Source organism: Dermochelys coriacea, chromosome 17, assembly GCF_009764565.3.
Source record: "Dermochelys coriacea isolate rDerCor1 chromosome 17, rDerCor1.pri.v4, whole genome shotgun sequence".
In the NCBI taxonomy this organism is placed as follows: domain Eukaryota; kingdom Metazoa; phylum Chordata; order Testudines; family Dermochelyidae; genus Dermochelys; species Dermochelys coriacea.
Window position 1 is genome coordinate 22,431,334 of NC_050084.1, and position 13,236 is coordinate 22,444,569.

The window sequence follows — 13,236 nt, forward strand, 5'->3', positions numbered from 1 at the left end:
GGCCAACCCTAAAGAAGGAGTGGGACTTTTGGCTGAAGAGGTTCCTTCAAGAGACTGTTAAAAGCTAGGTCATGTGGATCCGTGGCAATATCCTACATCTCTCTGCCATGGCAGCCCTGCCCCTAAGCTAAACCCCAATGAACTTTTATGGCAAGAATCACTCTGCCAAACCCAGAAACATCTCCACGGCTCCTGGTAGCAGAGATTCCTGGGCTGTAGGATGCAATCAGCTGTTTTCAAAAAGATTCCCCCACATCTGGGATGGCTCTCCAGACATAGACATCGGAGCAATAACATAACATCCTCCCTCCGAGTTTGGCCCATCCCTCATCTGGAAGTCCTAGAAACACAGCAGAAAATCCATGCACCACCTATGATTGATCCTTCTCCTTGGCTAGTGAAAGAATGGAGAGCTCACGGGGCCCCTTCCAACTGAGACTGACAGCACCTCCTTTAAGCATGTCCTAGTCAGCCAGAACTTGGGAAACACTCCATGCTGCCAGCGTTTCTTGCACCACCCACTAGCTATGCTTTCACTTCTGAGCAAGCTAAGTGAGAAGCTCATCAAGGCTCTCTGTTAATTCCACCTGGATACTTCCAATATTCTGAGCCTTCCCAATCAGGCTTCAGGTCAGGAGAAAGAACAGAAATGGCCATGAACATGAGCCATATATCGATTCTCATAGTGCAGGATCTTTTCATGTCATTCAATGTCAATCAATGAAATGCTGATGTCCTGCCTTAGAGGCATAAGCTGAGGTTTGTGGGAAAGCACTGAGGTAGCTACAATCATTCCTCTTGGACCAGAGCCCGAGAGCTGTGATGGGCACCAGCTTCTCCGCCTCCCCTGTAATGTTCCACAGTGATCTCTATCCTCTCTCCCATCCTGCTTAACCACTGTAGGAGGCAGCTAGGGAAGATTATGTCAATTAGGTTTCTCTGTTGTGCTCCTGGCCACAGAAACTGGAGATTGTGAATCACATGGGCTCAAATGCCAGCACTACACACACAACATGAAGCACGGAGCTTTCCAGCTAATGTGAACAGCACCTTCTCCCAGATCTCTCAATGCTTGGAGGATTGAGGATTGATCTCTCAGCACTTAGACAAAAAGCAGCAGGCTCAAGCCAAACCCAGCCAAGCTGGAGGTAATGTTGGTAAGGAGATGGGAGCTTTGCAAGGGACTAGCCACTACCGTGAAGTCATTCTCATTGAGGGCATGCTCACTAAGGAAGGTCATTGCCTAAAGAAACCAGGAGGACCGCAACCCTCCTTCAGATCCTAAGTGGGACTGTCAGACCCATTTCCATGATCTCATCTTCCCACAACAAATCATGCAGACCAAAGGGGAAATGGGGAGACATATACAGAAACCTTTCCCTGTACTGGCATTTAAAACTTGCAACATGACTCAAACCCCAATGCAAAGAGTTCAGGACAAATGCCCAATGCTTGGGACAGTGCCCAAAGAAATTAAAATATAATCACAACTGAAAACAAAAACTAAACACATAATTACAAGATAGTAAAAGACTAAAAACACAGCTAAAAGGACCAGTCTTGGTTGATTTATTGAAGTGGGAGAGGGGCTGGAGAAGACACTTCAGATGAAGCAAGTTCAGTACCTGATGGCTCCACAGTGCATAGATTGGGGAGGGTTTTCAAAATAACTCCTCTATCTTACAGCCCTCCAGTGAGCCCCAGAATTACTCACCTTCCACTGCTCAGTCTTTCTTTCCTTTTCCTGCTTGTCCCTTCAAAGCTGCAGGGTGCTCGGCAAGAGATCAAACATTGAGGGGTATTATTCAGCCTGTCTGTGACTGACAGAAATGTTCAGTCCCCTTAGGCAGACAGAATCCAGCTACACTGTGACAAATGATGGACACACAGCTTCCACAGCAGCCAAAGCAAGAGCGCCCTGTCACACCCACTTTTGTTTCTCTTTTCTTTAAATCCTACTGAGAACTCTCCCCCTTGTCTTCTTAACCTGGCCCACAAATGTACAGAAAGATGGGTACCCACCACAGCCGCAGACATGAAGAGAACAAGTACTAAGAAAAGAGGCCTAAGCTATCTTCCTGCACCAATCCCATGGTGCTTACCTCATGACAACACCCTACCATACCCCTTGTTCCACTCCCCTTGTGTTCACTGAAAATCAGGTGTAAACACATACATCATATGACTGAATAGCCAGCCACCGAAAGCTCCACACTTGATAAGAAAGATTCAGATGGTTATTTCAGTTAGCATGCCGCTTCCAAGAAAGTCCTTTAGGGCAGTGGTTCTCAGCCAGGGGTACGTGTACCACTGGGGGTACACAGAGGTTTTCCAAGGGGTATGTCAACTCCTCTAGAGAGTTGCCTAGTTTTACAACAGGCTACATAAAAAGCACTAGCGAAGTCAGTAAAAACTAAAATTTCATACAGACAATGACTTGTTTATACTGCTCTATATCAGTTTTTCCCAGTCTGGGGGGTGTTGCGATTTATTTCATAGTCATATGGTAAAAATGAGAAAGTATGCAATTTTTCCGTACTAGTGTGGCTGTGACACTTCTGTATTTTCATGTCTGATTTTGTAAGCATGAAGTTTTTAAGTGAGGTGAAACTTGGGGTACACAAGACAAATCAGCCTCCTGAAAGGGATATAGTAGTCTGGAACAGTTGAGTACCATTGCTTTTGGGGTTTTACATGGATCCAGTCCAACTGGCAGAGTTGATGGAACCATTTTTTCAATGAAAAAAAACATTTTCACTTGGGTTGAAATTTTCTGTTTTTTCTACAAAACAGAAACCATTTCTTTTTCAATTTTTGGTCACCTATTTAACCAAAGTTGAAACTTTACTGAAAACAGTTTAGAGAAACATTTTCAAAAGAATTTTTTTTTTCGGGGGGAAACTTTTATGGTAGTTAATGAGAATATTTTGGATGGCATATTAAACCTCATACTTCAGGGTTTAAGCCAATTTCTAACAAAAAAGGATTAGGAGATCCAATGTGTGGGTCAGATTATCCCATATCTGCTACTGTGTGGTTCTTCCAATATCCTCAGAAGCAGATAATTCTGGCCACTGTCAGAGGAGAGGTTTCAGAGTAGCAGCCGTGTTAGTCTGTATTCGCAAAAAGAAAAGGAGTACTTGTGGCACCTTAGAGACTAACAAATTTATTAGAGCATAAGCTTTCGTGAGCTACAGCTCACTTCATCGGATGCATTTGGTGGAAAAAACCATTTCATGTTTCATGTTGTTTCATGTTCTCTGTGTATATAAATCTCCTCACTGTATTTTCCACCAAATGCATCCGATGAAGTGAGCTGTAGTTCACGAAAGCTTATGCTCTAATAAATTTGTTAGTCTCTAAGGTGCCACAAGTACTCCTTTTCTGTCAGAGGAGAGGGACTGCTTTGCTCTGATCCAGTCTTGCAATTGCTAGGTTTCTGTGTGACCTTCAGCGAATCATTTGGGTCTCTCTGTAAAATGGGGTTGATAATATTTCCCTTCCACAGGGCTGTTATAAGGATAGAGTTTGTTAATGTTTGTGAAGTGCTCAGATACAACAGTGAGAGGGGCTATATAGACCAAACAGATCTAAGGCTCTCCACCAACACCTCTCCTGCAGTTTGGTGGTGCAGGGCTAGGTTTACCTTTTGTACAGAATTATGTTGAGAAACGTTTGGTTATTATTTATTAATCTAACAAGTGTGTATTGAGTGCCATAGATAAAACCACATAAACCCTTTCCCAATTAGAACAGTGGCCCCAAATGAGAGGGTCTGGGCCATTTTGGGGAGTCAGAAATGAAGCTATTCTATACCTAGATTCAATGAGCACCAAACAGCAGCAGATTAGATCGATACATTCTTATACTCTCGCAGCTGTTTGTGGAATATAAATAAACTTACAAGAAAGAAAATGTGCCATCTGCTTCCCTCCTAAAATTATCTCTTCCTACTGTTACTCTCCCAGGATTCAGAGTAGCAGCCGTGTTAGTCTGTATTCGCAAAAGGAGTACTTGTGGTACCTTAGAGACTAACAAATTTATTTGAGCATAAGCTTTCATGAGCTACAGCTCACTTCATCGGATGCATTCAGTGGAAAATACAGTGAGGAGATTTATATACACAGAGAACATGAAACAATGGGTGTTACCATACACACTGTAACGAGAGTGATCACTTAAGGTGAGCTATTACCAGCAGGAGAGCGGGGGTGGGCTGGGGGGAACCTTTTGTAGTGATAATCAAGGTGGGCCATTTCCAGCAGTTGACAAGAATGTGTGTGGGGGGGGGAATAAACCAGGGGAAATAGTTTTACTTCGTGTAATGACCCATTCACTCCCAGTCTCTATTTAAGCCTAAATTAATTGTATCCAGTTTGCAAATTAATTCCAATTCAGCAGTCTCTCCTTGGAGTCTGTTTTTGAAGTTTTTTTGTTGAAGAATTGCAACTTTTAGGTCTAAAGAAAGAAAAGGAGTACTTGTGGCACCTTAGAGACTAACAAACTTATTTGAGCATAAGCTTTCATGAGCTACAGCTCACTTCATCGGATGCATTCAGTGAAAATACAGTGAGGAGATTTATATACACACAGAGAGAACATGAAACAATGGGTATTATAATATACATTATAAGGAGAGTGATCACTTAAGATGAGCTATTACCAGCAGGTAGGGAGGATGGGGGGAAAGAAGAAAACCTTTTGTGGTGATAATCAAGGTGGGCCATTTCTAGTAGTTGACAAGAACATCTGAGGAACGGGGGTGGTGGGGGGGAGGGGAAATAACATGGGGAAATAGTTTTATTTTATGTAATGACTCATCCACTTCCAGTCTCTATTCAAGCCTAAATTAATTGTATCTAGTTTGCAAATTATTTCCAATTAGCAGTCTCTCCTTGGAGTCTGTTTTTGAAGTTTTTTTGTTGAAGAATAGCCACTCTCAGGTCTGTAATCGAGTGACCAGAGAGATTGAAGTGTTCTCCAACTGGTTTTTGAATGTTATAATTCTTGACGTCTGATTTGTGTCCATTTATTCTTTTACGTAGAGACTGTCCAGTTTGACCAATGTACATGGCAGAGGGGCATTGCTGGCACATGATGGCATATGTCACATTGGTAGATGCGCAGGTGAATGAGCCTCTGATAGTGTGGCTGATGTGATTGGGCCCTATGATGGTGTCCCCTGAATAGATATGTGGACAGAGTTGGCAACGGGCTTTGTTGTAAGGATAGGTTCCTGGGTTAGTGGTTCTGTTGTGTGGTGTGTGGTTGCCGGTGAGTATTTGCTTCAGGTTGTGGGGCTGTCTGTAAGCAAGGACTGGCCTGTCTCCCAGGATCTGTGAGAATGATGGGTCATCCTTCAGGATAGGTTGTAGATCCTTGATGATGCGTTGGAGAAGTTTTAGTTGGGGTTTGAAGGTGATGGCTAGTGGCGTTCTGTTATTTTCTTTGTTGGGCCTATCCTGTAGTAGGTGACTACTGGGTACTCTTTTGGCTCTGTCAATCTGTTTCTTCACTTCAGCAGGTGGGTATTTTAGTTGTCAGAATGCATGATAGAGATCTTGTTGGTGTTTGTTTCTGTCTGAGGAGTTGGAGCAAATGCGGTTGTATCGTAGAGTTTGGCTGTAGACAATGGATCATGTGGTGTGATCCGGGTGAAAGCTGGAGGCATGTAGGTAGGAATAGCGGTCAGTAGGTTTCCGGTATAGGGTGGTGTTTATGTGACCATCGCTTATTAGCACTGTAGCATCCAGGAAGTGGATCTCTTGTGTGGACTGGTCCAGGCTGAGGTTGATGGTGGGATGGAAACTGTTGAAATCCTGGTGGAATTCCTCAAGGGCTTCTTTTCCATGGGTCCAGATGATGAAGATGTCATCAATGTAGCGCAAGTAGAGTAGGGGCATCAGGGGACAAGAGCTGAGGAAGCGTTGTTCTAAGTCAGCCATAAAAATGTTGGCATACTGTGGGGCCATGCGGGTACCCATCGCAGTGCCGCTGATTTGAAGGTATACATTGTCCCCAAATGTGAAATAGTTATAGGTGAGGACAAAGTCACAAAGTTCAGCCGCTATGTTAGCCGTGACATTATCGAGGATACTGTTCCCGACGGCTTGTAGTCCATCTTTGTGTGGAATGTTGGTGTAGAGGCTTCTACATCCATAGTGGCCAGGATGGTGTTTTTAGGAAGATCACCAGTGGATTGTAGTTTCCTCAGGAAGTCAGTGGTGTCTTGGGAGTGCTAGTAGCATAGGGCCTGAGGAGGGAGTCTACACAGCCAGACAATCCTGCTGTCAGGGTGCCAATGCCTGAGATGATGGGGCGTCCAGGATTTCCAGGTTTATGGATCTTGGGTAGCAGATAGAATATACCAGATCGGTGCTCCAGGGGTGTGTCTGTGCGGATTTGTTCTTATGCTTTTTCAGGAAGTTTCTTGAGCAAATGGTGTAGTTTCTTTTGCAAAAAGAAAAGGAGTACTTGTGGCATCTTAGAGACTAACACATTTATTTGAGCATAAGCTTTCGTGAGCTACAGCTCACTTTTTTGGATGAAGGTGCCACGAGTACTCCTTTTCTTTTTGCGAATACAGACTAACACGGCTGCTACTCTGAAACCTGTCATTATGCTAGTTTCTTTTGGTAACCCTCAGTGGGATCAGAGGGTAATGGCTTGTAGAAAGTGGTGTTGGAGAGCTGCCTAGCAGCCTCTTGTTCATATTCTGACCTATTCATGATGACGACAGCACCTCCTTTGTCAGCCTCTTTGATTATGATGTCGGAGTTGTTTCTGTGGCTGTGGATGGCATTGTGTTCTGCACGGCTGAGGTTATGGGGCAAGCGATGCTGCTTTTCCACAATTTCAGCCCGTGCACATCAGCGGAAGCACTCTATGTAGAAGTCCAATCTGTTGTTTCGACCTTCAGGAGGAGTCCACCCAGAATCCTTCTTTTTGTAGTCTTGGTAGGAAGTTCTCTGTGGGTTAGTATGTTGTTCAGAGGTGTGTTGGAAATATTCCTTGAGTCGGAGACGTTGAAAATAGGATTCTAGGTCACCACAGAACTGTATCATGTTTGTGAGGGTGGAGGGGCAGAAGGAGAGGCCTCGAGATAGGACAGATTCTTCTGCTGGGCTAAGAGTATAATTGGATAGATTAGCAATAATGCTGGGTGGGTTACGGGAACCACTGTTGTGGCCCCTTGTGGCATGTAGTTTAGATAGTTTAGTTTTCAGAGTAGCAGCCGTGTTAGTCTGTATTCGCAAAAAGAAAAGGAGGACTTATGGCACCTTAGAGACTAACACATTTATTTGAGCATAAGTTTAGTTTAGTGTCTTTTTATTGAGTAATGACAATGAGTTTCCTGTCCAGTTTTGATGGTAACTTCCTTGGGACCGGGACCTCATCTTACATGCCTGTAAAGCACCAGGAGCACTGCTAGAGCTAAAATTTGTAATGAATAGAAAATGAGGAAATCTTTGCAGGAGAAACAGAGTCCTGGAAGAAGAGGCTTCCAAAGAGGGATTTAAAAAGGGTTGGGAGAGAATGCCAGGAAGACAGATTGCAAAGAGTGGGACAAGGAGCTAACGGAAGCAGTGAGGAGAAAGGATGGGGAGACAGATACGGAGCAGGAGGGAGAGAGGAGGAAACAAGAACTGAGGTGTAGGTGGGGGCAATATTACATACAGCCTTGAAGGTGAAAATGGAGAGCATAGGTATGATGCAAAAGGAGACAGGAAGCCAGTGATGGGATTCAAGGGTGGAGGCAAGAGAAGAGAGAGTTCACAGTCCTGAGTCAGAGTCCTGGTGGCACAGCCTCTTGGAGGTCGGGGGACCAGCGCAGGAACGGGGAGGCAGGCTGAGCCTTTTCTAGTTGCAAATAAGCAGCAACTGCAAGGCCCTGACTGGAATTCATCAGGGCATCACAGACGCGGCGCCCCACACCCTGCCATGGCCCCTGGCAGTGTCAGATAGCAAGTATATAGGTGCCGACTCCGTGGGTGCTCCGAGGCTGAAGCATCCAGGTGGAAAAAATGGCAGGTGCTCGGCAGCCCCCCATCAGCACCTCCCCCGCCCCACCCAGCACCTCCTGCCCGCAGGCAGGCCCGGCTGATCAGCACTCCCCTGCCCCCCGTGCCTGTGGCTGGAGCACCCACGGGGAGAAGCAGCTGGTGCTTCACACCCCGGGGCAGCCAGCCCCTGGAGCCTGCCACACAGCTCGTGGGGGCGCCTGGCCCCGCAGGGCAGGACACGGGTGGGTGCAAGGGGCCCCAGCGCCGGGCAGGGCAGCTCCTGCGCCCGCGCGGGGGGGCACTGCTCAGGCTCTGGCTGGCGGGGGAAGGGCGCTAAGAAACCACATGTCCCAGCATGCCTCACTTCATCGGCGGGCGGAGCACGGGTGGGGCGGGTACGTCTCAACGCTTCCTCTGTGTGATTGGGTGAGACTGGTGATGCGGCGAGCTTTGATTGGCAGCCGGGGAGGCGGGGTGGCCTGAGGCTCAGACGGCCGGGCACGTGCCGCGGTGGGCGGGGAAGGGCTCTCGGGGGGTGATTGGCTGGAGCGAGAAGGACGGGCGCGGATTGGAGCCGGACGCCGAGGCGGTGGCGGGAGATGGAGGGGCAGGGCCGGGGGTGGCGGCGGGAGCAGCTCAACGGGCTGCAAGCGCGGGCCGGGCCCGGGGGCGGCGGCGGCGGCGGCGCGGTGAGGCTGGAGACCGGGCGGGGGCAGCCGCGGCCTGGGGCCCCTGGCGTCCCGAGGGCTCCAGTCCTGAGCCAGCCATTGCGGGCTGCCTGTTCCGGCTGGGGTCGGAAGCGGGTTTATTTCCCCTTCTCTCCCTCGCGGGGCCCCACCCCGAAGTCTGGAGGGGAAAAGCCCGTTTTCATTCATAGAATCATAGAATATCGGGGTTGGAAGGGACCTCAGGAGGTGTCTAGTCCCACCCGCTGCTCAAAGCAGGACCAACCCCCAACTTTTGCCCCAGATCCCTAAATGGCCCCCTCAAGGATTGAACTCCCAACCCTGGGTTTAGCAACTGAGCTATTTTAATAACTGCAGGACCCCTAAAGTGCCCAGACAGAAAACTAGCTGCAAGTATTCACCGCGCACTGCCCGTCAGTGGGGCTGGGCTTGGATCTAGGGCGGCTCTTGTGCTTGGGAGCTGTGCCAGGGCGCTCCTCAGACCCAAGAGGTTCTGGCAGCAATGGGAGAGGTTACAGTTAATCCTCTGTTTTAATTATTTAATCTTAATGCCGCAAATTCAGCTCATGTGCGTTCTACACCCTGCACGTTAGAAAGTTAATGTCTGGTTTTTGCCTTAAATTTTAGGCAGTGAATAAAGTTTGGTCAAGTGCAAGAAATCCAAGAACAGCACAGCTGCGTAACTTCTGCACGTTATCTGGAGCATGAGATGCTTCTGTCACAATACAGTTTGGAGGCAGGATTGTTCCTATCCTGCAGTATTTCAGCACAGTACTTAGGGTCCTTCAGAGCAGAAACCCTCTAATTACAGCTGCAACATCTTCATTTAATAATGTAGAAGTGCATTGTTAAGATCTGATGGCTAAGTGGCCTCATTCTTTCCCCACCATTCATAGTCTCCTTACCAACGGTTGGGCCAACGCATGCAGGATATTACTGGTGATAGAGGGGTGTTAAAGGAGGTTATCCGTGCTGGTGCTGGAGAAATGGTGCCCGAGGATGCTTCTGTATTAGGTAAAACCAGTTTCATTGTTGGAGGCCTTTTACTGGGATTATCTGCCAAAGAGCATGTCTGTGTTTTGTTTTTGTTTTTATACTAAGTGAACGTTTCTGTCCACATCCACTTTGCAATTTTGTCTTTTGCTTAGTGGCTGGTATTCTAGATCAGTGGTTTTCAATCTGTGGTGTCTGCAGGCTTTGCCCTAAGATTTCCAAAGGGGTCTGCACCTCCATTTGAAATTTTTTAGGGGTCCACAAATGAAAAAAGGTTGAAAACTACTGTTCTAGACCACTGGTTTTCAGCCTTTTTGGGTTCAGGGCCCATTTGTAATTGTTGATGGCCTGTTGCAATCCAGTAAATGGGTGGTGTGTGTGTGGGGGGGGGTGTTGAATCCTGCCCCCAGGGGAAGGGGGAAGCCCTGGGGGCGGGGTTCCAGAGCCCAACCTGCATTCATCTTGCAGTGATGGCTCTTGCAGCTCTGGTTCCGCAGGGCTGGCTGGGTTCAGCTCTCTGCTTTGGAGATTATAACCTCCAGGCTTGACCCTAGGTGGCTGGGCCACGTTTGTGTGAGTGGTGTTGCAACCTGGTACATGGTGTTGTAGCGCCACTCAAATTTGTCCTGGCCAGTCTCTTATGATGGAGGGGCATCTGGGTCAAACCAGAGTGGCACTGTAACCCCAGAGTTCACGATGCCCAGAGCGGGGAGCTGAGCAGCCACAACAGTTGCTGCACGACTCTGAAACATTCTGGTAACCCAGTTTTGGGTTGCAGAAACCTTGCCCTAGCCCTAGGTGACTGTGCTTCTCTGCAGCACATAAAATTGAATAAATGGAGGTAGTTGTTGATGCATCCAGTTGTTATAGGTTTCTCTAGGCCCCTTCGTGTCTCTGAACACTTACAATATACAAATCTGAATTCAATTTTATCACAGACTCCCCTCCCAGGAGATGCCAAAGATGTTGCAAAAAAGAGCTTTAACCATAATTTGCTATAGAGAGCAATATGCCCTGCCATACGTGCTTGATTTTTATTTAAGGATGTCTTGTTCAGAACTACTGGTTTAGGCTGTTCTTAAACTGCTTGCTTCAAAAAATCAGTCTCAGTAAAATATGGGTTGTATTGCTCAAGGAAATCTGTAAAAGGAATCGCACCTCTTTTGTGAAAGCTGTAGATTTCAATTAGGTTCATGTTCAGTCAGCTGATCCCAGCCCTGCAATGCGATCTGCACATGTTGGTCTCGCTCTTATTGCAGGATCTGTGCCTTCAGTGTGTATTTTTGGCTGTCCAGAAGTACTACTCTTGTGAACCTGAGGTGACTACTCTTTATAAAATACATTGTTTAAGAGTTTAGACTCAAATTTGACTGAAAGCTGAAATGACTATTGGCTGGAGAGTATCTTCCAGTATTACAATGGCTTGTAGAGCTTTTCTTTCTTGGTGTCATAAAGACACTAACATACTTTATAGTTTCTTTGTTTGTTGTCCCGGAAGCTGATAATCAGAGGGAGTTACAAGTTAACAGATTCTGTTCCAAGTGCTGGCATTAAAGTGCAGTGTACAATAGATTAAATGAAGAGGCATGTCGATTTTTAAGAAATGCAGGAAGCATTTCACCACTAGATTGAGCTTAGGTCAGTATAGGCTGAAAGCTGTTTCAGTTTGATGGTGGTTTGCCTTTTGTGACGTGACTCATAGATTGAAAACCAGAGGGGACCATCATGATCATCGAGTCTGACCTCCTGCACGTTGCAGGCCACAGAACCTCACCCACCCACTTCTGTAATAGACCCATAAACTCTGGCTGAGTTATTGAAGTCCTCAAATCATGACTAAAGACTTCAGGTTACAGAGAACCCACCATTTACACTAGTTTAAACCTGCAAGTGAGCTGTGCCCCAGGGTCTCTGCCAATCTGACTTGGGGGAAAATTCCTTCCCAACCCCAAGTATGGCGATCAGTTAGACCCTGAGCATGTAAGTGAGACCCACCAGCCAGTGCTATAAAAATCCCACCTCCACGAGTGGAGTAGCTACCAGTGCTGATGCACTGTCTACACTGCTACTTCACAGCGCTGAAACTTGCAGCGCTCGGGGGGGTGCTTTCTTGAGAAAGTTGCAGTCTTGAAGCCAGTTAGGTTTTTTTGCTCCCACTGCTCCCCTTGAAAGGCTGTTCCAGAACTTCACTCCTCTGATGGTTAGAAACCTTCATCTAATTTCAAACCTGAACTTGTTGATGGCCAGTTTATAGACTCATAGAAGGGTAGTACTGGAAGGGACCTTAGTAGGTCATCTAGTCCAATCCCCTGCATTCAAGACAGAACTAAGTAATAACTAGACCATCCCTGACAGGTGTTTTGTCTAACTTGTTCTTAAAAACCTCCAATGACTGAGATTCCACAACCACCTTAGGCAATTAGTACCATTGCTTAAATATCCTGGCAGTTAGAAAGTTTTTCCTAATGTCCAACCTAAACCACCCAAGAAGCTGCAGTTTAAGCTCTTTGCTTCTTGTCCTATCCTCAGAGTTTAACAAGAACAATTTTTCAGCTTTCTCCTTGTAACAGCTTTTATGTACTTGAAAACTGTTTTGTCCCCCGTCAGTCTTCTCTTCTCCAGACTAAAGAAACCCAATTCAATCTTTCTTCGTAGGTCAGGTTTTCTAGACCTTTAATCATTTTTTGTTGCTCTTCTCTGGACTGTCACCAGTTTGTCCACATATTTCTTGAAATGTAGTGCCCTGAACTGGACACAGTACTCCAGCTGAGGCTTTACCAGTGCATAATAGAATCGAAGAATTACTTCTTGCTTACAACACTCCTGCTAATACATCCCAGAACGTTCACTTATTTTTGCAGCAGCGTTACACTGTTGACTCATATTTAGCTTGTGATCCACCATAACCCCCAGATCCCTTTCCACAGTACTCCTTCCTAGGCAGTCATTTCCCATTTTTATGTGTGCAATTGATTGTTCCTTCCTAAGTGTCCTTATTGAATTTCAACTTGTTTACTTCAGACTTTCTCCAGTTTGTCAAGATCATTTTGAATTTTAATCCTATCCTCCAAAGCAGTGGTTGTCAACTTTTCCAGACTACTGAAGCCCAAACCCTGCTGCCCAGGCCTGAAGCCCGAGCCCCACCACTTGGGACTGAAGCATATGACATAACTGTGTGGGGCCCCAAGCAGTTGCCCTGCTTGCCACCCCCTAATGCTGTCCCTGCACTTGCAACCCCACTAAACCTGTCCCATGACCCACCAGGGGGTCACACTCCCCACGTTGAGAAACACTGAGCTAGATCTGGAAGACCTCTGCATACCCCCAGCGGTTCTTGTACCTCTAGTTGAGAACTGCTCCAAAGCACTTGCAACCCTTCCGAACTTGGTGTCATCCGCAAATTTTATTAGTGTACTTTCTATGCCATTATCTAAATCATAGATGAAGATATTGAACAGGAGCAATCCCTGCAGGACTCCACTCAATATGCCTTTCCAGCTTGACAGTGAACCACTGATAATTACTCCCTGGGAACGGTTTTCCAACTCGTTATG

General features: G+C 46.5%; 1 protein-coding gene across 2 annotated transcripts in view; it reads left to right on the forward strand.

Annotated features, from left to right (window-relative positions):
• Positions 1-8,583: 8,583 nt before the first annotated feature.
• The window catches only part of FKBP6 (FKBP prolyl isomerase family member 6 (inactive)), a 50,710-nt gene continuing 46,057 nt past the window's right edge, over positions 8,584-13,236 (forward strand). For both annotated transcript variants that reach the window (XM_038375774.1, XM_038375775.1), the window contains exons 1-2: positions 8,584-8,692; positions 9,586-9,703. In XM_038375774.1, the coding sequence (XP_038231702.1) occupies positions 8,603-8,692; positions 9,586-9,703 (208 nt within the window). In that variant the 5' untranslated portion in view covers positions 8,584-8,602. The remainder of the gene's footprint in view (positions 8,693-9,585; positions 9,704-13,236) is intronic.